At 41.5% G+C, this 25362-nt stretch overlaps 1 protein-coding gene across 1 annotated transcript; it reads left to right on the top strand.

Moving 5' to 3' along the window:
- Nucleotides 1–229: 229 nt before the first annotated feature.
- On the top strand, nt 230–19028 carry LOC113068194 (myocardin). The gene is made up of 13 exons (XM_026240859.1): nt 230–310; nt 3782–3839; nt 4598–4793; nt 5386–5461; nt 9778–9950; nt 13818–13898; nt 14040–14332; nt 14722–14857; nt 15488–16192; nt 17107–17232; nt 17816–17944; nt 18280–18337; nt 18428–19028. Exons 1-13 carry the CDS (start codon nt 256–258, stop codon nt 18760–18762), a joined length of 2421 nt encoding a protein of 806 aa, XP_026096644.1. The 5' UTR covers nt 230–255; the 3' UTR covers nt 18763–19028.
- Nucleotides 19029–25362: the final 6334 nt, after the last annotated feature.

Genomic DNA, 25362 nt, shown 5'->3' with positions numbered 1-25362 from the left:
AGTGTGTCTGTGTGAGTGTGTGTGTGAGTGTGTGTCTGTGTGAGTGTGTGTGTGAGTGTGTGTGTGTGTGTGTGTGTGTGTGAGCTGAAGGAGGTGGGACTCAGTGGAGCCTCCTCTGCTTTAAGACCCTCCCAGCAGCGGTGTGTATCAGTTTCTCTCTCATGGAGCAGAGGATCATTCTGCATGGGACCCAAGTGCTTGAGCGTGTGGATAGTGTGTGCTACGAGAGGCTGAAGTGTTTGACACTGGAACACAATGACTCTACTGGGATCTGAGCGTTCTGTTCTGATTCGCAGCAAGTTTAAATCAGGTGAGATTTTGGCTTCGCCTCCAACAGAAACTCATTCCGAAGCGCTGATTATTTACAGATGCATGATGAGTTCTAACAATCACAACGAATGTCACACAATTTGTGCATGTGTTTCACAAACACTTTACTCTGAAATTAATTTGGAAGCTATTTTTGGTTTTGTACCTGTTGGTCGCTGCATACGCTTGTAGCTGCACTGCCTTCAAAAGCCTCGAGTGCTTTTATACAGGGGTCAAAGGTCATCAGGTGTCACTTAACCTGTGCAAGAAATAATGTATTTAGTATTTAATCTTGTTTTCCAGTACGATTGTTTAAACGTTCTTACATACATTTACTTGATGATGTTAAGATATTAACAAATGTATAAGAATAAAGTGAGTTTATGCTTAAAATAAGAAAAAATAAATATCTCAACTGGTTCAGAAAAATGTTTTAGTTTGATTTAGGTGTATTTTTTGGCCCAATTTGCAGATATTTCTTTCTTGTTTTTGGTATAAACTCATCTAATTTTTATATGTTTTTCGGTCATTTTTGCTTCTTGAGTAAATGTATGCTGTTTAAATCATGTTTAGATGTTTGTACTGGAAAACAATAAATAAAATCATTCAGTAAAAGCATAAACTCCTGCATCTGGATTTTAATAAATTCACAGTTGTTCTGTTTTCCACTCTTTCTGTTTCTTTCAAACTCTTTCTCTCCGTCTCTGTTCATCTGTGTTTATCTCGTGGAGTCATTCAGTGCACTGTGAACAATGCTGCCACCTTTCTGATGAAAGCGTTACTGAATAAACACAATTATATTGAATAAATGTCAGAGTCTCTGAAGATCTTCTTTGCATCTGGAGGGATTCATGGCTAGGCAGACAAACTTTCCGCTCAGACTCTGAATTTGATTTCACAGCAGTGTTCTGGTTTGGCACAGTAATGGTTTACCGCTCAAACTTACAGACAAAATTGAGCTCTTCCTTCAGCAAAGAGAAATGACCCTGTGCTCAAGGGAAGTGGAGACATTAAGCTGCTCCACACAGTGGCATGATGTTTTGAGCAGCACACATTAGCGTTCTGATGCGGTGTGTGTGTGTGTGTGTGTGAGAGAGTGTGTGTGTGTGTGTGTGTGTGCGTGTGTGTGCGTGTGTGTGAGTGTGTGTGTGTGTGTGTTCTGATAGGGATCATACAGTGCACTCCCTCTGGACGTGTTTGGCTCATTGAGGTTCTTTAACAGGACATGGGTGGCATGAGATTACAGAACCCATTTAAAATCTTTCTACACTCATGCATCCGAGGTCACGGTCTGAAATGTTGACATCCGGCTCTTAAAAAGGGTTACAGACATGTTTAACCTGTTGAAGCTCACGAGACAGTGTTTTTGGGTGACAATAGATGCTTAATATGACCAAGATACAAAGTGTGCATGAACCTGGCAATTTATTGTAAATGATAAGTAAAGCTCTCTGTTGTCTTTCCATAGTTTACTATGAGTGCTTCTATAAAGATATACATTGAGAAAAATGCTAGAACTAGAATATTTGAAATTGCAAACAATTAGTAAATCTGAGCATTAATTGGTTACTCGACTCGTGTTAGAAAGGGTCTGAACAATGAATGTGACTGATGCTGCCATTTCAAGCTGTATAGTCCTAAATAAAATTTAAGTAAATGTATTTTCTGTATTATTTGCTTCACTATCCTGAAGACTGTTCTTTAGACTGTCTCTGAGTGCTTCAGTTTACTTCAGTAGAGCTGAAATTAAAGAACCAATCAAACTGGTTTTCCTGATGAACACACAACTATTCAGTGTTGATTCTCGTAAAAATACAGCTCCCACGACGGGGGTCTATTGCAGTGATGATATTTTTGGTTGTATATATTAAGTGTATATAAAGTTCTTCATGTGTGAACGAAGTTCTGCTTGAGAGTGTGTCTGAATGCTGGTGTGTCACAGCTGTCTGTGTCATGTCAAGATTACAGCCTCGCTTTTTACAGAGCTCTGGGCGTTTGTCATGCAGCGCCTCTGATAGTGCTCACGACATTCTAGTGTAATAGACTTAAGCAACACTAACAAGACAAAGTGTGCATGCTTATTTATACTCCAGTTTAAATGGGGATATTCTAACGTAGCATGTGCAGAGTGCATTTGCATAATTAATGCATAATTGCCCTCATTAGGACAAATTATACAGGGAACAAGTAGTTTTTTGTAGGTATGTGCCTTGAAGACATCAGCTGGAGCTATTTTGTGCTGTTGAGTCCATTCATCTGGTCTTGATTGTTGGGGGTTATGTGATCCAGTGTGTCTGGAGAGCTGTGAAAATTCTTATTGAGGGCAATCATGGGCCGATATCAGCAATCGTGCGAGAGCCGCCAGTGTTGTTCCTGCGTGCGAGCTCGTGTCGGTATGACAGATCCCGACATCATCCGGTTTCTCTGTCTTGCACTGCATGAAAGTTGCTGGCACTGGACACAGTAGCACAGGTTGAGTGACCTAAACAAAAGCAGATGTATGCAGATCTCAGTGCTACGAGCACACGGCCATCAGTCAGTCTGCCTGCTTTTGTGTTGACCCACAGTTATGCAGCTGGTTGACTGATTGCAATGATAAATGGAAGAACGAATGGATGATCAGATGAACACTGACAAGTACAAGAGCTGTTGCACACATTAACCAATGCTGGTGTTTCGGGTGTGTATCTAAACAATAACTCATGAGCATGAATGCTATTTTTCTCTGACTGTGAGTGTGAAATTGCTGATATACAGTTCAATAAACATAGAGTAATTTACATTTTTTAGACACAATGCCATTTACTTTGTTTATTTTTCCTCCTCCAATGAAAATAGTTCTACGTGAGCCTGAAAACACAAACAACACATTTCCTAACAACACACGCCATCGTTAAATGAATCGCTCGAGTGAACGATTCAGTGACTCACTCTTAAAGACATGAATGAATCAGTGCTTTGTTCAAACAACTTCAGTGAGAGATTTTATAAAGACACTTTCCTGATTCATTCCTGAATTATCAATAATCAATGTGTTGAACAAATGGCTTGAGGAACTGATTCAATGACTCACTACTGGTTTCATTTATAAAAGAATCAATGTTTTAACAGAAAGAGACTGAAACATCCTCAGCACTACTGCTTCTAACAACATCTGTTTGACACAGGCAAACTAAATGTGGATCAGAACTTACTGATTTAAATGATTGTTTATAAAGAAGCGAAGCCTAGTTTTACTTACAGTAGATCACGCACAGACGTTCATACTCACACACTCGTGCAGTGATGGCGTAGATTGCTGTGATGAGAGACACACCACCCAAAACAAAGACAACATGAAGCAAAAGACCCACAAATATTCGTTAAAACAGGATGCAGGTCTATGATAAACACAGCTCTTAAACAAGTGTTCCTTCAGTGTGTGGTCCTCCTGATGTCTGATGTTAATGTGATTTGTGCTCCTCACCCACAGTCCTGCAGCTGAGACTCCATCAGAGGAGGACGCGAGAGCAGGGCATCACGCCTCGTGAGTAACACTACATCACACAGCATTGTGGGTATCTGACACATGACTGAAGCGCTTGTGAGCGGAGGATCAGCACTACAGTCAACCACTCAACACCTGTTAACATTCACATAGAAGATAAAGAGTCTAGTTTATACACACACACACAGACGAGATCACAGAAGAGCAGCTTTCAAGACATTGCATGTGTGAATTGCATTTTTAAATGTATTTTTGAATAAAGGACCACTGAGTCAAAGCAGAGCAAGATCATGCTTAATTCTTTAACACAGAGAGAAACAGCTGCTGAAACACACCTTACCGCTTCGGTGTCATGAATATGCCAACATGTGTGATCAGATAGAGTCAGATCAGTGATTAGGTGTTGAATCAGCCGCTGGAGTCTGGGGATTTCAGCAGGTCTGCTGGAGATAAAGCACACAGATCTGTGACCGAGCTCCTAAAAAAGACTTTCATTGGCTCTTTATCTTTCTATGGCAGACAACAGGTCGGCAAACTCAGATAAACAGTTTTTTTAAGCATTTAAATAGATACTGGTGTAAATGCATGTGGTTTAGAAACGCATGTCACGTTTTCTCCTCGACTCGACTAGTGTTTGTTTTATTAATGTATAGTGGTATCTCCTGACGAGCCCCTCCAGCTCTCACACACGATATCTCTCACCAATCATAATGCACCTTACATTACAAAGGCTGGAATTATGCAGTTTTTTAGTTTAATGTTTATGGTTTAAAAAGCAGAGCAACCATAAAAGCAGATCTAAAACGAAAGCGTTTGTCTGGATCAGTCAGAAGATTCAGGACTAGAGAAACACAGGCCGGAGCAGACGCTGGCAGAGATGATTTATGGACAACTCATTGATAAACAATCACTTTTGCTCTGTTTCTCGTTTGTTTTCCCAGCCTTGAAGAGTCCGGCTGCGCTCCATGAACAGAGGAAAAGTCTGGAGCGATCCAAGGTTAGAAGAACAAACAACCATATCGCAAAGAGTCCTTCACAAACAAAGTCACGCGGCACGACTGCCTCACGACAATCATCAGTACTAGTTCATTTTCTAGTTACTATTTATCTAGATCAAACCAGTTCACATTTATTTCTACAGCACTTTATAAAATAGAGATTGTTTGAAAGCAGCTTCCCAGCGATTATAACAGAATCAGATGCAAACTTCAAACATGAGAGCAGTTCAGCTTCATCTGTAAAGCAACTCTGTAGAAGACCACAGTCGTTATTCAGCTCCAGACAATTCAGTGCTGGCTCTATTCAGTTCAATAAGTGTATTTCTTTTGCTGTTTAAATTCATTTAATTAAATCAGAAACCTAAAATAATTTTAAATGCAACATAACAATGTATAGTTCAAAAAACTGCAGAGGATTGCTGAAGACTGTTATTAAATTATCAATTTTGATTATTTATTTATTTACTTTATGCGAGTAGCAAAGGTTAGATGATCATTCTGAACTTCAGTTGAGCTATAAAAGCAGCTCTAGAGAAGTACTGTGAAACTCAGATCATTTTATTAAATGTTTTATAATATTTGATGTTGCAGACTGGAGATGATTTAAAACACAAAATCAGAAGTCGACCAGAGAAATCTGAGCTTGTCAACATGCATATTCTACAAGGTAAGAGCTTTGAAAATAACAACAACAACAAATATCAGTACACGGACAAAAAAAAAAAAAAAAAAAAAAAAAAAGAAGAAGTAATAATGATGTAGAAAATATTTTCACTCACTTTCACTCAGCTGGTAAATTTCACAAATAATACCAAAGAAATCACAAGTGACACAGTGGATTGAATAGTATTTTCCTGTAAAACACTCTAAAGAAGCGGCTATTAAAGATATTGGAGCACAACTCATATCTTTCATGGTTTTCACTGACAGCTTCAACGCTGTAAAATGATGTTCTTCCTCAGCATCTGTGTCTTGATTTCCATACAAACATCTTACAGTCTTAAAGGCATAGTTCACCTAAAAATGAAAATTCTGTCATTATTTACTCATGACTGAATTTTGTGTGTATATTCCTTCTAGGAATTTTTTTTTTTTTTTTTTTCTGTTGAACACAAAATAAAATATATTAAAGAATGTGGGTAATCAAACATTGACATGGATCCAAATGGTAAATAACTTCCATAGTGCAAAAAAACAAAAGGAACCTAACGGTTGACAGTAGCCATTGACTTATATATATATTTTTCTCCATTCTACAGAAGTCAATGGCTACCGTCAACTGCTAGTTTCCATTCTTTCCCATAATATTGGCAATTATTTGGTTCCCGACATTCTTCAAAGTATTTTCTTGTGCAGTTTGGAATGACATGATGACAGAATTTATATTTTTGGGTGAACTGTCCCTTTAAATCAACATTTAACGTTTACTTAAAATATGAAGTCTTAATTAAGTCACAATTGATTGGGTTTTTGCCAAAAAATTTAGGAGGAATGGATAAATTTAGTTCAAAGAAAAAAACAAGATTATATTTTTTTAATTTTGTTACATTTTTTCATAAAACAAGACCTAATTTTTTAGGACATTAAATGTATATTGACGTACGAATGTTTACATATTTGTATGGGAAAGCAAGACAAAATTATTATTATTATTATTTTTGTGCAGTGTAGTTGCTTCACTAACTCCTGAGTTAGACTTCCTGTTGCCTCTTCTTCTTTGCACGAGTGAATTCCTCACTAGTGATGCTGAGTAAGATTCCTCCCGGCCCTTGGCTCATCAAACACAGCTTGATTTAGGAGGCCGTCGGCCTGCGCTGTGTTTACTAGCATGCTGTGCGCTCAGATCCTGCTGAAAGTAAACATGTCTGTGCTCCCCGAGGCGACGGCTGGATGTGAGGCTGGGGGCGATGGCTTATATGACCTCTGCTGGTTTTATTGAGACAAACAGCAGCTGTATTTAGAGCCACCCTTTTCACTGGAGATCAAACGAATGTCCCTATCATTCTGTGTTTTGACTCTGCATGATTTATGCGGCTCCGTTCAACCAAAAAAAAAAAAAAGCAGACAAAGCTGCCACGTCCCTTCCCAGAATGCTTTGCACGTCACTGAGAATGATTAGCTCTTGTGTTTCATTTGGGGAGCAGTGCCACTCTTATTTACTGATTACATACTGCCAGTGATCATGAGTGAAAACACTGGGACATCATTTGTTCACTTAGAAATAATAATAATTGTGACCAATCACGGAAAGTAGGGACACAAGTCGGTTCTGGGGCATTTTGAGTTATTCACAGATTCTGAAAGTGTAGTCTCCAAGCTTTCCAACGATGTGTAACACATAGAAATCTGATAATATTTGGAGAAGTTGTGGCCATTTGAAGGTAGGCACTCAAAAAAGCTGAAAAAGCAGAAATAGCCTCTGAAGATTTGCAGTCCTCACTGCTGCGAGTGACAATGGGGCTCATTTACATCTCATTTAGATAAGCCATACCCCCTGCATATGTGTGTGCGTATAAACAGTGGGGAAAATAAGTATTTAGTCCGCCACCAATTGTGCAAGTTCTCCCATTTAAAGGCCCCGTTTTTCATGCTTTTTTGAAGCTTTGATTGTGTTTACAGTGTGCAATATAACGTGTTCATGTTTCGCGTGTAAAAACACAGTATTTTTCAAACAATTCGCCTATCTGTATACCGCTGTTTTCACTGTCATAAAAACAAGCTGGTGACTTCCTTGTTCTATAAAGCCCCTCCTTCAGAAATATGTAGCGAGTTCTGATTGGGCCAGCGGTTCCTGTGTTGTGATTCGACAGCAGCTGAGCGCGCGCTGCCCTCCTGGAAACGTGATTGGACTAGTTTTGAGAAGCAAGTGTGCAGGAGCATGTGCTGGAGATGCACTTATAATCACAGGAGCGTTTTTACTAATGAGATGCGCATGGAATTCACATTCGTTATTTTTGCACAGCCCTAACATCTAGTTAACAAAGCTAAACAGTGTTGCCCTTTGTGTAGTAAGTTACAGAAACTGTTAAACGCAAGTTTTACTAACTTAAATAATAAAATACACTTACCGGTTTTGGTCCATAAACAACACCTTCTCCAGACAAAGAGGGAACTGCTCCATCTTTCAAGAATAATCTTTGTGTGAATCCAGCATTAAACTGATTGAGATTGAGGAAGCTGTCCTCAGCAAAATGTGCTGCACATAGTTTTACATGTGGATTATAATTTTCGGGAACAGAGTTAAACATAAATTGTAACCATTAATCTCCAAGTACAGCGTCCCTGGGAAGGCCAAACAAAGATGATTGGACTCCGAGATGAAAATAACAGCGTTTTAAACGACATGTCGAACACAAATACAGCTCTTCCTCTTCTCCGTCCACTCCGTGTGTGTGTGCCCACTCCAGGACCTTCAAACGCTTCTTACGAAGCCACTTCTCCGTTATCCAAGGCGGTGTGTTTTGGATCATTGTCATGCTGAAAGACTTAGCCATGTTTAATCTTCATGGCCCTTGCTGATGGAAGGAGGTTTCCACTCAAAATCTCATGATACATGGCCCCATTAATTCTTTCCTTTACCCGGATCAGTCGTCCAGGTCCCTTTGCAGAAAACAGCCCCAAAGCATGATGTATCCACCTTCATGCTTCACAGTAGGTATGGTGTTCTTTGGATACAACTCAGCATTCTTTCTCCTCCAAACACAACAAGTTGAGTTTCATCTGACCATATGACATTGTCCCAATCTTCTTCTGGATCATCCAAATGCTCTCTAGCAAACTTCAGACATGTACTGGCTTAAGCAGGGGCACATGTCTGGCACTGCAGGATTTGAGTCCCTGGCGGCGTACTTTGGTCCCAGCTCTCTGTGGGTCAATCACTAGGTCCCCCTGTGTGGTTCTGAGATTTTTGCTCAACGTTCTTGTGGTCATTTTGACCCCACGGGGTGAGATCCTGTGTGGAGCCCCAGATCGAGGGAGATTATCATTGGTCTTTGGTCTTGTTTGTCTTCCATTTCCTATTAATTGCTCCCACAGTTGATTTCTTCACACCAAGCTGCTTGCCTATTGCAGATTCAGTCTTCCCAGCCTGGTGCAGGTCTACAATTTTGGTTCTGGTGTCCATTGACAGCTCTTTGGTCTCGGACATAGTGGAGTTTGGAGTGTGACTGTTTGAGGTTGTGGACAGGTGTCTTTTAAACTGATAACAAGTGGAGGACAGAGGAGCCTCTTAAAGAACTTGTTACAGGTCTGTGAGAGCCGGAAATCTTGATTGTTTGTAGGTGACCAAATATTTATTTTTCACCATAATTTGCAAATAAATTCATTAAATATCCTACAATGTGATTTTCTGAATTTTCTTTTTACATTTTGTCTCTCATAGTTGAAGTGTACCTATGATGAATATTACAGGCCTCTCACATCTTTTTAAATGGGAGAACTTGCACAATTGGTGGCTGACTAAATACTTATTTTCCCCACTGTATAAGAATAAAGAGAAGGCATTTTCTTTAAAAACACTGTCTCAGATGATCTAAGATAGAGTAAGAGGAAGTAGGGCAAGTCGTGGCCTAGTAGTTAGAGAGTTTGACCCCTAACCCTAACACATTAGAGAGAGTTTGTATGTGCCCATGTGCCTAACTGAGAGACATACATAGACTCACACTGACCCCTCGTGTGAGCTGTGTTCCTGTCACTGCATCCCAAGTGTTGACAAGTGTTCAGGACCGGCACATGCTTCGGTTTTCTTGCACGCGTTCACTCACATACACACACATGCACAAAGACGCAAACGGACTCTCAGTCAGATATTTACTCAAGCTGTGCAGAGGCTGTAATTCTGTCAAACACTGGTAATCAGTCTCCTTCACGTTTGCTGCTCTCTGAACATTTGTTTTTCTCGTCTTTCTTTGTTTGGCTGTTGGACTGATCTTCTATGTGAGTTTATCTGACTGAGTCTGCATCTCTCCTCTCATATCTCCGCAGTGAACCATGGGAAGCTGTCGCAGCAGGAGGACTCGTACGTGTTTGATGAGGACAGCAGCAGTGAGAGTCTGTCTCCAGATCAGCCGCACAGTGAAGAGTCACAGTGTTCAGCTGAAGCACTTACAGAGAACAAGAGCAGCTCCAGCTCACCCACACTCACCAACACTGATCACGTGAGTCACCCACACAAGACAGCAAAGAGATGTTCAGGACATTGCAAACAGATTCAATTAATGACTCAATGTTTATATATATATATATATATATATATATATATATATATATATATATATATATATATATATATATATGTAGGTACAGTGGGTAGAGAAAAGAACCACAGCCTTTAAAATAATCACATTTTGTTGCTTTACAGTCTGAAATAAAGACGGGCAAAGTTTTTGTTTTATCCAAATGTATTTACTCAGTGCAACTTATCTGACATTAATATGTCAAAGATCAAACACCAACATGTCAGAAAACAATTTAAATAAAATAATATTGTGAAAGATTTTTTTTTTTCTGTGTGAATCTGTGTTAAAGTGTAATGTATTTCTGTGATGCTCCGCTGTATTTTCAGCATCATTCCTCCAGTCTTCAGTGTCACATGATCTTCAGAAATCAGAATAATATGATGATTTACTGCTCAAGAAACATTTCTGATTATTATCAATTTTCAGGATTCACAGTTTAATAGAAAGTTCAAAAGAACAGCAAGTCTTTTTATCATGCCAGTAAACCTACTCGAATATAAATTTACCGGTGGTTGATTGCAATGCAGATTTTTTCAAATAGGAAGCACCTCTCGACCACAGAACATCTCTGTTCATGGTATGTAACACTCAGTTCTATGTTCCAAAATATTGTCCTGGTCACACTGAGCCAATATTTATTCTGATGACTTTAGTGTGACTGATCACGCTGCAGCTAGCATGAGTAACAAAATGCTTTCTTTGTGTCCAGATTTGACTACAATAATAATGACTGACACTTCAAATCAACTTAATCAAATCAATTAAATTTGAACTTTTACTAAATGTAGTCTTTAATAATTTCTGAAAATATATCAATTGTCATAAGTTCTCACTCTGCAGCAAACAGTTTATATTAGGGGTGTATTGATTCACTCGTTTTCTCGATGCATCGATTACAAACCCTGTCGATTCATATGTATCGATCTTGAAACATGATATTTGAATTGTGAATCGCCGATCTTGGACAGTAACCTATTCAAAATGCTAAGAATCGAATGAATCGCGATTTCTATAGCGATTCAATGCTTTCAAAATGTATACACATTAAATTACTACACGCACGAATTAACGGAGACCTTGAAGAGTGTTCGTGAATCGTGTCTCTTATCTGTCCTTCACCCGCTCCACTGTTTACTGCCTGATGAGACTGTCTCAGGATTGCGCTCGCGCTCCGTTCGTCTCTGACGCAGCTGACGTGTGATCTATAGGACTCGTGGCCAGTAATGCTAACGTGAAGTAGTTGTACTTTTCTGTAGTTTGTCAATGGCTCTCTGCATCTTACCGACTGAGTTACCGGAGCCGTCGACAGCTGTATTTATTGCATGGACGGAGCAGAAATGTAAGTGTCTAAATCATACGCACAGATCCACTGAATGATAAATGTTTTTAAACAATGCAGATGAACCAAATATACGAAGGAAACTTTTAAAATTAACCACAGCATTAACAACGACCTTGAAATAAGAGCGCGAGATTTATCTGATAATCAGATGCATGAAAGTAGCGTTTGTTTCATTAGCAAACAGACATCTGAATGCACTTAAAGAATGCAGAATCGAATCGAATTGAATTGTGTTTCGAATCAAATTGAATTGTTCTAAATTTGCAAAAATCGTTCTTGTATCGAATCGAAAACCTATGAATCGTAATCGAATCGAATTGCTTCCTTGCCAAAGATTCACAGCCCTATTAATTAACATTTAGTAAACTCCCCTTAAAATTAAAATAAATAAATATTATATATAATGTTAAAAATAATATTATTGAGCTAAAATCACAAAAGCACAAATATATCTGTTCCCATATAACCCCCACCGCAGCCCCGCCCTTCAGCACCAAGCAGCAGGAGTAATAAACCATCGGCTGAAGCTGTCAGGAGGCTGTCCTCTCGTTAAGAGCAGTATATATTGCTGGGAGATTGAATGTGGGAGCAGACATGCTGTCAAGACAGGGGCCGGGCCCGCGACTCAAGAGATATCACAATGTCCCCTCTGGTTCTCTCTAGTTTACCCAGCTCCACTGGGACTAGATGCCATGACACAGACCTGGCGAGGCTTCGTCTGTACGCCTTTCCCTCCATCGCTCTGCTCCCGGGAGTTCTGGCGAGAGTACGCCAGGACGGGGTCCGTCTGTTGCTAGTAGCCCCGTTCTGGCCGGGCCGAGTATGGTTCGCAGATCTGATCTCTCTCCTCGACGGCTCTCCATGGGAGATTCTGATCAGGACAGATCTACTCTGTCAGGTGCAGGGCAAAATAATTCACCCTCGCCCGGAGCTGTGGAAGCTATGGGTGTGGCCCCATAGGGGGCACAGTTCATAGCTTCCGTTCTCTCAACTGAGGTTGTTGAGACCCTCCTCCAATCCACAGCTCCTTCTACGAGGAAACTGTACGCCCTGAGGTGAAAGCTCTTCACCCCTTGGTGCAGAGACCGCCAGCTTGACCCTGTTAACTGCCCAGTTGGTACAGTTCTTGAGTTTCTCCAAGCTAGGCTCTCTGTGGGGTTAACTCACTCCACCTTAAAGGTGTACGTGGCGGCCATAGCTGTTTACCATGTCCATTTCAACGGTCAGTCAGTGGGTAGACACCCCCTAGTTACACGTTTCCTCCGCGGTGCGCTGAGGCTGAGACCTCCAGTACGGTCCCGTTTCCCCCCCTGGGACTTGGTTGTGGTGTTCTTTGTAAAGCTCCATTCGAGCCAATACAAGATATCTCAGATAGACAGCTGACCCTTAAGACTGCCCTGTTACTGGCGATTACGTCTCTAAAGAGAGTTGGAGATCTTCAGGCACTCTCGGTGGTCCCTAACTACTTAGACTTTGCCCCTGGTATGGCCAAAGCATTTTTTTACCCTCGAGGTGGTTACGTTCCTAAAGTTCCCTCTGTTACGCCGCAACCCATAGTACTGTAGGCCTTCTGCCCTCCTCCCTTTCGGGAGCCAGACCAGGAGAAGCTAAACTGTATGTGTCCAGTTCGAATGCTGGACACATACTTCCACAGAGCTGCCCTGTGGAGAAAAATTGACCAATTGCTTGTTTGCCTACAGTCCTCTTAAAAAGGGTTTCCCTGTCTGTAAGCAGACCCTTAGTCATTGGACAGTCGAGGCTATCAACGTCTCCTATGAGTCCTCTGGTCTTCCCCGGAGTATGGCTGCCTCTAAGGCCTTTCTAGCAGGTGTGTCCCTCTTGGACATCTGCAACGCTGCGGGGTGGTCCACACCCTCTACATTTGGCAGATTCTACAATCTTGACATGCGAGCCGCTCCTGGCTCTTCTGTCCTCTTGCCTTAGCTGTGCTCTTCGGATACACACTGGGCAGGGGATTGGAAGTCTGGCAGTGTTGGCACATCGTTCCCCAAAGCGCTCGACGCAGCTCGAGTTCCTGAAGAGGAACGTCTCTAGGTTACGAATGTAACCCTAGTTCCTCGAAGGAACGAGACACTGCGTTGCAGAGCCATACTCCCGGCACCCCTGCCGGTGCTTGCTTCCCTACTCGAGGCTGAAGTCAGCTGCGTGGCAGGTGCCTTTATAGCTTCCTGGTCGCTACGTCACCTCACCTGTGACGTCACGCTCTTCCATTGAACAGATTGCACACAATATTCAGAGTTGATCTTGCCAAAGGCGTTTCCCCAAAGTGTTCGACGCAGCGTCTCGTTCCCTCGAGGAACTAGGGTTACATTCGTAACCTAGAGACGATTTTTATTTTATTTCATATGTTAGATAATACAGGCAATAATAATCAGTTATTACTAGTGATTTAATAACAATATATTAATTTGTCTGTTATTCAGGGGTCTCAGAGCACTCAGAATCAGGAGGAGAATGTGACAAACAGCCAGGAAACACCTATTCCTGTTCCTGCAATAGTCAAGGTAGGACTGAACTTCTTGTGTATTTCAAATCAACATACACAAAGCAATGATGATATGTTACTGTAATGCTAACATCTAGGCGTTCGCATAAATCTTATTTTATGAACTCGTCTGATTTCTCTCCACTTTTACTGTGCAAAGCCGTCCAAAATGTCTGAGAAGAACCGCCACAAGAAACCCAAAGACATCAAGCCTAAAGTGAAGAAGCTGAAGTACCACCAATACATCCCACCGGACCAGAAGACAGAGAGATGTGCTGCGCCGCAGATGGACTCGACATATGCACGTCTTCTGCAGCAGCAGCAGCTCTTCCTGCAGCTACAGATCCTCAGCCAGCAGAAACACCAGCACAACCTGCATCCACCTCCACCTCCACCTCCACATCCACATCCACCTCCACTGCAGCAGAGCTTCAGACACAACACCACACACACGTGAGTCCAGCACTGGAGAACATCATCACAGTGTCTCCTTCAACACACACACACACACAGACACACACACCCACACACACACACACACAGAGACACACACACACACACAGACACACGCACACACAGAGACACACACACACACACACACACTACTGTTTACAAAAGTACTACAAAAGTTTGGGGTCAGTAAAAAAAAAAAAAAAAAAAAATCAGTTTTTTATTAATCTTTATTAATCAATGCTTCATTAAATTAATCAAAAGGCCGGTGCTGTGCTTTGATATATATATATATATATATATAATTTTTAATGCATTTAATGCTTTTCATTATTTAAGCTGATTTCTGATCATGAGGAAAAATAAACGCAGTGAAGTGTGTCCACTGATAGCATGTGTGTGTGTGTGTGTGTGTGTGTGTCCAGTGTTCAGAGCAGCAGCAGCTCCTCGTCTCCAGTGAAGAGCAGTAACCCGTCCATGAGTCCCGTCAGACCCGGACCGCTGCCCACAGACCTGGACGACCTGAAGGTCAGTGCTGTGCTTTGACTCCGTCATGATGTGATGATGAAGGGGTTAAAGATCTCAAACGTGCAGATTTAAATCAGAAGAAGCAGAACACTACAGGTCTAACTAAGTCAAGTCAAATCAAGTCACCAAGTCCCGAAATGGCCAGCCGTTGCCCTTCAGGCTGACTTCCGGGGCTCCCACCGCCAGATCCTGATGTATCCCGCCAGTCAGGTCCGGGTGGGATTTGAGGTGACTTTCGTTGGCACAGGGTTATCCTGCACGGTGGGAGCCGCCGGCCTGATTACTGGTGGTGCGGTTCACTCTGGTGCACGTATAGAAACACGTATATAAACAAAAAATAAACAGAGAAACTAAATTTGGAGCCAGGTATGTGTGGACCATCATTACCTGTCAAAAATTATTTCTGTAGAATTATTTATTTAGTAAGTTACTGTAGTTAATATTAATGTCGACTAACTTTTGTTAAATATATTTCTATGCATGTTCTCCACATCTCATTTGGGCTGAATTGTTTTGTTTTATTGTCTGTTGATGAACCACTGCAGCATGAAAACATCCATGACATGAAAACATCCAGGGTTAATCATGTGACGTAATATGTGAAGCCTGAAGCTGATTGGTGTGTTGCAGGTGTCTGAGCTCAGGATGCAGCTGCGGATGCGTGGTCAGCCGGTGTCCGGCACAAAGACGGCACTCATCGAGCGACTGCGGCCCTTCAGAGACTCCAGCTGCTCTTCTCCAGCATCTTCTGCAGACGTGTTCCCCGTGACGCCTGCCGCATCGCTCTCATCCTTCCACTCGCCCGGCGCTGGCTTCTACTGCAGCAGCGGCTCCACACCACCCATCTCTCCGGTCTCCTCCGAGCTCTCCGTCAGCAGCTTCAGCGACGTCACCATGTCCTCTCCTCCAGCCCGGCTGAGCGCAGACGAGGGCCAGAACAAAGAGAAGGACAAGATGCTGGTGGAGAAGCAGAAGGTGATCGAGGAGCTGATGTGGAAGCTGCATCAGGAGCAGATGCAGGTGGAGGAGCTGCGCATGCAGCTGCACAAGAGGAAGCACACGCAGGACTGTCCCGCTGCGCCACAGTATATGATGCAGACGCAGCAGTTCTACAGCGTGTCCATAAAACAGGAGCAGGAGGCGTCCAGCTGTCCTCTGGCTGTCAAGCAGATGAAAGGCGGCTGCACGTCTGGAAGCCTGTCTGTGTTCCTGAGCCCTCAGAGTTCTCCTGAAGACTCCCCCGTCACCAATCCCTCGAGCAGCCCCTCGTCGCACCTGCTGAGAGACTCACACACACCGCTGCAGAACACAAGCAGAGCCCCGCGCAGCACACAGGTGATGCACACACACACACCTGTTCATTTACACACAAACACAGCCACTCCAACACACCTCTCCCAGGACAAACAGCTCTGAAAAATCATTTCTTTAAAGAATAGCTGAAAAATGTGTGGAAAAGCTTATACTTTATACCTATATTATTTATTTTAAGGCAAGGTCAGTGCAGGTTGTAAAATGTCTCTCTGAGACATCTATATTATTATTATTATTATTATTATTATTATTATTATTATTATTATTATTATTATTATTATTATTATTATTATTATTATTATTATTGCTGGTGATAAATGTGTATTATTGTAGTATTATTATTTAAATTACAATGTCTAATTTAAGTATATTTTATTACACTTATACTTACGTAAAATAATTTTGAAGATGTGTACTTTCAAAAGTATTCAAGGTTTGTTTATTATTTAATATTTTTTATTTATTTATTCATGTATTTTATTAAAATATATTTTATGATATTTGTAAAAAAAAAAAAAAAAACTTATTCTTGAAAAATTATTAAAAACAATTTGTTTAAATACATAGATGTACTTTCACATGTATTTATGATTTAAGTAAAATATTAGTTTTTGCTTGATAGTTGCGCAACATGACATTTATAGAGTCATTAAATGTAACTTTTGGTTGAAAATGTAATAAGTCTATCTATATATTTTAGCACTTTTCTTTATAAAATCCTGCTGTTTATGTATTTATGCCTTACATTCACATTTATCAGATTCGAGCTGGTCGATAATATAGTTTATATTTTGCAAGGATAAGATCAATCAGGCCCAGAAACCAACATGAATACAAAGAGTACCTGGACGATGGTATTGGTGAAAGATTCATGATGGACGCTGATGTTTGTGCCTGTTTCAGTGACTAACAGCTGAAATCTGTCTCCGTTGCAGCAGAAGAGCTGCTCGTATGCTCCCGAACAGAGAAACCTGCAGACACTTTACTGTCAGAGTCCTTCAGAGAACAACGTCAGTGTCAGAGGATCCACCAAAGCCAAGAGCGCCGGCATACAGCAGAAAGTACGTCAAGAAACCAGACTCATTCATCACACAAACTCACATCAGTCTGAGTTACACTGGGCTTCTGTTAAAAGAGTGATTCCATCAGTCAGTGAACACTCATGGTCACGTGTTTGGAATAATTAGGACTTTTCATATTTCTGAATTACGTCTCTTCCACTCATCAAGGCTGCATTTATTTGATCAGAAATATAGTAAAACCAGTGTAATATTATTATACGTTAAAGCTGTTTTCTGTGTGAATCTCTATTAAAGTGTAATTTATTTCTGTGATGCTCCGCTGTATTTTCAGCATCATTCCTCCAGTCTTCAGTGTCACATGATCTTCATGATTCATGATTACACTTTAACAAAGATTCACATGGGAAACAGCTGTTGTCATCATGTGAGCCCTTTAATCATGTGCTGCTCAATAATCATGTGACGTCAGCACACACACACACACACACACACACTCTCTCTCTTTCACACACACACACACACACACACACACACGCACACACGCACACACACACACACACACACACACACACACACACACTCTCTCTCTCACAGGTGTGATGTGTGGCTCTGTCTCCTGTAGGAGTCTCTGTGTCTCTCTCTGCGGGACGGTGATCCTAACTCTCCCACATCCAGCTCTATCTTCTGTAGCTCAGCTCCTCCAGTCTCCGGCAGCAGAGGTCCGCCGCGTTACGAGGATGCTGTGAAACAGGTAACACAGCTCAGGATCTCAGAGCTTCTGTCTGCGTCTCTGCAGCTTTACTGAACACTCCTGTCAGCCAAAGTATTATTATCAAATATTATTACACATTATACAAATATATAATTATTAAATGGTTTCTTTTGACTCTGTAGCTAACCCTCTTTTTAGTTTCACATTACATTCACACAGTCAAATTAAATAATAATAATAATCACAATAATAATATAAAATGTTATAAAATTATATATATATACTGAATAATACATCTGAAACAAATAAATGATGTGTATTTTGAGGGTCTTATAATGAAGACCAGCAGTAATGCTCCTGTGATGTTCCTGCAGCAGATGTCACGCAGCCAGCAGATGGATGAGATTCTAGACGTCCTCATCGAGAGCGGAGGTGAGTCTCAATCATCGCATCTCACCCAGTAACACGGCTGTTAGTGATCATTAAAGTCGCTGTCTGTGCTGTCATTGTCTCGTTTTAAAGAAATGCCAGCTAACGCCAAAGAAGAGCACTCTCCTGTAACCAAAGTTGTGCCTCACCTTACAGTTTCTCCCAAGTTCCCCCGACACTACAGTCACGTGACTCCCTCCACGCTGTGCTACGATCACGGAGACGCTCCTCTGGAGGTCACCGCTGAGGGTCGCGGCCTGGGAATGACCTTTGGGGAGTCGCCGTGGGAGACGATGGAGTGGCTGGATCTAACTCCGCCCAGCTCCTCCCACACCTTCCACAGCGGCCCGCCTCCATCTGGACCGAGCATCTTCAACACCGAGCTGCTGGACGTGACCGACATCAGCCTGAACCTGGAGCACTGGTGAAGAGGAACATCACGTCCACACCCACAGCTTCCATCGAAACCACTGGAGATTCTGGGAAACAAGGTTCTGATTCCTGGAAACAGAAATGAACTGGGTTCAGACACATGAACATGTTTAGTTGTCTGCACACTTGTGGCGTGGGAGAGCAGGTATTAATGCGTCACACAGGTATATCACCTGCACTCTCTTGTAAATATGAGCTTACAGCAGGATGTCACGCTTTATATGAGCTTTTCCTTCCTTCCTGTCACCATCGTGACTTTAATTTATTCAGCAAGTGCAAACCTTTTGGTTTTACGTGTGATATGGAAGCATGTTTCCATCATGGGATATAAATTAACAGTATTTGTGTCTTTACAGCTCAGACTGAATCTTCAGAATGACAAGATATAAACTCTGAATTTTGACCTTTTTTTCTGAATCGAGTTTACATTTAACAGTTTATAAGTTTTTTCCCACTAGTGAAAACAGCTAATTATCTTTTTATCTCACAGTTATCACTTTTTTCCTCATAATTTCATTCCATAATATTCTGATTCTATCTCATAATTTTGAATTTTTATCTCACAAGATTTTCCATCTTATAATTCTGGGATTTTATCTTTCAATTCCGAGTTTATATCTTGCAACTCTGATTTTCGATCTCATAATTATGAATTTATATCCTGCAATTCTGACTTTCTATCTTAATTATTTTCTCAAATTTGTGGGGGCAAAGTCCAAACTGTGAGAAATAAGTTTGCAATTATTTTGTATATATTTTTTGCTCTACACTTCATGTGAAAAATAATATCACCAAATCTCAGCTCTTCACAATCACTGGAGAACTGAACTGTATTTTAGCACGATCAAGCCTTTTAATCTCTGCTCAAAAGATCAAAGCAGATGAAGTATTAAAAAGTAAATAAATCATATTTTGCTAATAATTTCTTTCCCCCAAAGTGTGTTTTGCATTCTAGATTATTATATTACTGCCACTTCTGTTGTTTTTTACATTCATAAGCTCTTTTTTTTTTTTTATTAGTTGTTTTTATTATTTTTGGATCTTACTCTTCTGATGTATTTATTTCTACCTTTTATTTTCATTGGCATATTTATACATATTTATGAGACATTCCTTTTCATTAAAAACAAAAGATTCTCATGGTTAAAAATGATTAAAATGAGGACACCAGAGGGAAAACAAATCACGTTTGTGATAATATTCAACTCCATAATTTCATTGTGAAATCTTCCTCCTTTATTGATATTTTTAAGGACGAGCTCATGTTCTGACACACAAACAGAAGGTTTTTAATCCCGGCTGATTTATTTGACGACTTCTCGTCCCTGTTTCTCACCCAGTGTCACTGAATCAATCTGAACAGACAATCAGAAGCATCCTTCATTAACAGTGAGGCACATCTTTACTTGTGAATAATTAAATCTAATATATAGATTATATAAGTTCAACTGTGACATTTTACTGGGGCAAATTTGGGACCTGACTTTTTAAGATCTTTTGTTTTAGCTTTTAATACTGATCACTAAAGAGTGGAGTTTTTTTAAATAAATGATATCAGCTCACCAAAAGCTCAAACTGTGAATATATAAATATATATATATATATATATTTTTTTTTTTTTTTCATGAATTTAAATATGATTGTTTATGTTATTTTCTGGTTTCTAATCATAGTTTGCGCCACTGAATGCTAATGTACAGACCTTTATGAATGCTTTACCGTGCCGCGAGACCTTACAATACAAATGAATCAGATAGAGAAATAAGAAATAAACCCTGGGATCTGAAGTCCATGAATAAGCTTTGAGGGCATTTTAGACCAAGAACAAGCTGTTTTCTATTCGAGACTCAGTATTAAACACAGTACTGTTTCGATTAGACACTCTTAATACAACCAGCTCAGATATTAGGTCTGTAATCCAGATGAATTGTGTGTAAAGTTTGATGTTATTTTTCTATGTTTGAAGTGACTTTGCTGTCTTCTGGAGAGTAAGATGTTCCTCTGTATGTTCACCATTACTCTTCACCTCCTAAATGGCCTTATTTCTTGTTCATCTGGGGAAAATATATTTGTATGACAGAAAGCTTCTGTATTGCTAGGCCACTGAACAACATTAGCATATAAACGGAGCCAGTATCTGTCTCCAGCGCTGTATGACTGTAGCAGAGCTCAATAAACCAGCGTAAAACCACCCGATCAGACTGTGTGACTTCTGACGCTTTATCCCTTTATATTTTTACAGATTACTCTTCTCACTGTACGTGTAAAATATTCTCACAGTCATTTTTTCCGTACATAGTTTCCAGTCTTGATACAATATAATAATAATACACATAAAAAACTAAAACACTATTATTTCTTAAGCTGAGAATGAAACTCATGCCAGATCCTCTGAAGACATGCTGAAAGTGATCTTGTGAGCAATCTTCTGAAACATCATTTCCAGCAGCTGGATTCAGACACCAGACTGGATTCTCTCTGAGGAAGTGGAAACCATGTGGATCATCATGACAGTATATTGCATATGTGATACACCTTTAAGTGACAGTACAATTTAATGTTTAAAGGATATGAGTTTATCTAATAACATGTAGCGTTCACTAGAATTGCGATTGTTATTGTGTTGTACAATATAAATTAGGGGGGAACCAAAGAAAGCGGAACCAAAGTGCGGCGGGTGTTGTTGCACCGCGCCGCCTAAGTGACGGACGTCTTCCTTTTCTCTCATATTGAGATTTGGAAATGAAGATGGCGGTTCGTTCTTTCTCTGACTGAGTATGATTTTGTCTTCCAGGTTCGTACCCTGTGAAAAAAAAAAAGAAAACAATCATATGAACTGTTTCCTCCTGAAGTGTATTGAAACTGTGATGGACTGTTTGATGTGTGAAACCGATTTAGAGAGCCGCGTTTATAATCGCGGGAGAAAGCATGTGTAAACAATGGCGCTAGCAGCTGTATATCACGTGGGTATTGTAACTGAATGTGTGAATCAGTGCATTGAGGTCCTCACTCCCTAGAAATGTTTTGATTTCGTGTTTTAAGGTATTCTGACAGGTTATACAATATTATAAATGTTAAGAAAAAAAAAGAGTTATTACTAAAGTTACAGAAGCAGTTGGCTTTCTGTGTCTGACAGTGTATTATAATTTGAACAGTTTTCCCAATGTGTAATATTTATGCTGTGACTTTAAAGTCATTTGTATGTTTGTATACAGCAAAGAGAGGGTTTGTGATTCATATTATTTCATTAGTAAGATTAAAGATAAAAACTAGTTATATAAACATATATAAATAACTGTATAGTTTAAAATATGATCTATCCTTGGGATATTGTTGCACTTTAAAGGAAAAAAAGGAGTGATGTTTATTTTTCCAGAGACATAATTATTTTGTGAATATGAGTGTGAAATGTCGCTCGTTGATATGTGAAGAGTAAAGAGAAAACCTTTATTGAGGTGCTTAAATTGAAATTGCACTGAAACTGAAACATATTTACACAAAGGGAATGTTATTGTTTTATTCTATAATTTGATAAATTTGTAATAAAGATATTGAGATTTGGAAATGAAGATGGCGGTTCGTTCTTTCTCTGACTGAGTATGATTTTGTCTTCCAGGCTGACATCGAGAGTCGAGAGGGGTGAACCCCAGTCAAAATCTAAAAAGCAACGACTGAGATGTTCCAGGAATTGATGTGCGCCAGGCAATCAGACCAAGAATCACCACAGCAGTTTCTCTACCGCATGATTGGGCTTAAGCAGAAAATCCTTTTCCAGTCCCGGCAGGCCAGTCCAGACATTTCATATGATCCTAAGACCATCCAGGAGGTGTTCCTCCATACTATCTATCAGGGTTTGGGGACAAAACATGCTGACCTCCGACAGAGGCTGAGACCTCTAATCTCAAACAGTCAAGTCACAGATGAGGAAATTTTGTGCCAGGTCATGAAAATAATTAGTGATGAGAATGAGCACCAGCGCAGACTGGGCCAACCCCCCCGACAAAAGGTAACACAAGCACACAGCGCCAAGGTTGAGACGAGAGACCATGACAACAATAACAAGTCACGGGATACACCATCAAACAATGAAAATCTCCAGACAATACAACAACTCACTTCTCAGGTAGAGACCCTGACACACATGGTGGCTTCTTTGATTGAGCAGCGGACAGAAAATCCTCGGGTGTCTTACCCTCCTTCTCAGCCAACCTCTAGCAGACCTGTCCAAGCACCATTGGGACAACCTGCAGTCCAGGTGAGAGGTAGGACAGCTCGTTGTCCGAAATGTACTGAACAGAATGCACAGGAGTGTAACCATTGCTTCGTGTGTGGTGAGGCAGGACACAGAGCAGTGGGGTGTCTGCAACGAGTCAGGGTACAGGGAAACGGAGCTCGGTCTTTGTGGAGGGACGCCCAGAGACCGGTGAGCAGCTTCAGTCCCAAACAGTAACAAATAACAAACAAATAACAAGACACTGCAAGCAGAACAAACAGCAAGATTCACATGTACTGACCAGCCAGAATGACATCGCCTGCAAAGCACCCCTAATTGGAAAGAAAAGTCTGCTGAAATGTTTGATTGGCGGGTACCCAGCTACAGTCTTGTTTGATTCAGGCTCGCAGGTGAGCATAATTGACCAACAATGGACTGACACTCACATTCCCACTCATATCCTGAGACCTCTTTCTGAGCTATTGGAGGAAGAACTTGGCGTCTATGCAGTCACTGGTCATGCTGTCCCCTACATTGGATGGGTTGAGCTCACTGTCAATCTTGCCGGGAATGAAGACCCGAATCTCACCATACAGGCCCCTTTCCTAGTCAGCCCGCTGCCACTGCCCCAGCCCCTTCTAGGTGCCAATGTACTCCAGGAGATCATCAGAAGGAAAGAGTCCTCAGGCGATGCAGTTGCAACGGTTGTCAGCCTTCTCCGCAGTGCCTTTGGAATAGAGGAGGAACAGGTGGAAGCCATTGTGAATTTCATCCAGGTGCCTCCAAGGACATACTGTGATCCAGTCACTATAAGAGTGGGCAAAGACCATACCATCATTCCCCCTGGCAGGACAGCTTATGTATGGTGTAAGGTACCCCCAAACTTTGATGTCTCTAACCCCACTGTTCTATACGAACCGGCGGAGGAAAACGTTGTCTTAGGGCAGTTGAGTGTAGGAGAAGGCCTCTTGGAAATCAATAACACCCGACGGCCTTATGTTAAGGTGCCCATCTCCAACCACTCAAAGCATGAGGTCACCCTGCCGAGGAGAACCTCTCTGGGAACCATTCAACATGTTATCAAGGTAATTGAGACCAATACATCAGAGTCACATCAGGCTGATCCTACACTCAGAAAGATGACATCAGTTGAGGTTAAGTCCGTTGCTTCTCCCAGCACCTCTCGACCAGAGTCCTGGCTTCCTCCTGTTGATATCAGTCACCTCAGCCCTGAACAACAAAAGGCGGTAAAGGAAGTGCTCTATGAGGAATGTGGAGCATTCGGCCGTGACAATGACGACATAGGGTGCATCCCCTCCCTACAGATGGAGATCAGGACTAAGGATGACATCCCAGTTCAGAGGGCCTACGCATCCATCCCAAAGCCACTCTACAGGGAAGTTAAGGAGTACATCCAGGAGCTGTTGGTAAAAGGATGGATCGTGAAGTCCCAGTCGCCCTATTCAGCTCCTGTCATCTGTGTAAGAAAGAAGGATGGGTCCTTACGCCTGTGTGTTGACTACCGGCTCCTCAACAACAAAACTGTGCCAGACCGTCACCCTCTTCCAAGAATTCAGGACCTCACTGACTCCCTGGGAGGATATACCTGGTTTTCGATCCTCGATCAGGGGAAAGCCTACCATCAAGGCTTTATTGCTGAAGGATCAAGGTACCTGACTGCATTCGTTACCCCTTGGGGGCTCTACGAGTGGGTCCGAATACCCTTTGGGCTATCAAACGCCCCAGCTGCTTTTCAAAGGAGCATGGAAAGTATGCTTGACACGCTGAGAGATGAATGCTGCATCCCTTACCTCGATGACGTGTTGTGCTTCTCCAGGTCTTTTGATGAGCATGTTCAGGTGCTACGCAGAGTTCTTCAAGCCTTGCAACACCACGGGGTAAAGCTGAAGCCGGAGAAATGCGAGCTCTTCCGCAAGGAGGTCCGATATGTCGGTCGTCTGGTGTCAGCAGAGGGAGTAAAAATAGACCCCAAAGACCTTGAAGCAGTGCGGGCACTGAAAGATAAGACGCCACAGACAGTTGGGGACGTCAGACAGTTGCTTGGGTTCCTGAGCTATTATCGAACATACGTGCAGGACTTCTCACGCATAGCCAAGCCCCTATACGACCTGCTCCAGTCAAAGCCCAGCACCTCTCCAGTCAAACCGCCACGAGGAAAAACGAAAGGCAGTCAGCAGTCCTCCCGTACTCCGGTAGAGTGGAATATGCAACACCAACAGATCCTTGAACAGCTCGTGGACCGGCTGACCAAACCCCCAGTGCTGGCATATCCCGATTTCAACCGCCCCTTCACACTCCACACAGATGCCTCCCAAAAGGGTCTCGGTGCAGTTCTTTATCAGAACCTGGATGGGAAAATGAG

Source organism: Carassius auratus, linkage group LG37M (genome assembly GCF_003368295.1).
Source record: "Carassius auratus strain Wakin linkage group LG37M, ASM336829v1, whole genome shotgun sequence".
NCBI classification, from domain to species: Eukaryota; Metazoa; Chordata; class Actinopteri; order Cypriniformes; family Cyprinidae; genus Carassius; species Carassius auratus.
This window is presented reverse-complemented; position numbering and strand designations above follow the sequence as displayed.

Bases quoted from the DNA above. Each gene is read 5' to 3' on its own strand.
- LOC113068194 (XM_026240859.1), top strand. From the start codon at position 256: ATGACTCTACTGGGATCTGAGCGTTCTGTTCTGATTCGCAGCAAGTTT. The intron at 3,840-4,597 runs GTAACACTACAT...AAAGCAGATCTA, and splicing joins CAGGGCATCACGCCTCGTGA to AAACGAAAGCGTTTGTCTGG. The intron at 17,233-17,815 runs GTACGTCAAGAA...TGTCTCCTGTAG, and splicing joins GCGCCGGCATACAGCAGAAA to GAGTCTCTGTGTCTCTCTCT.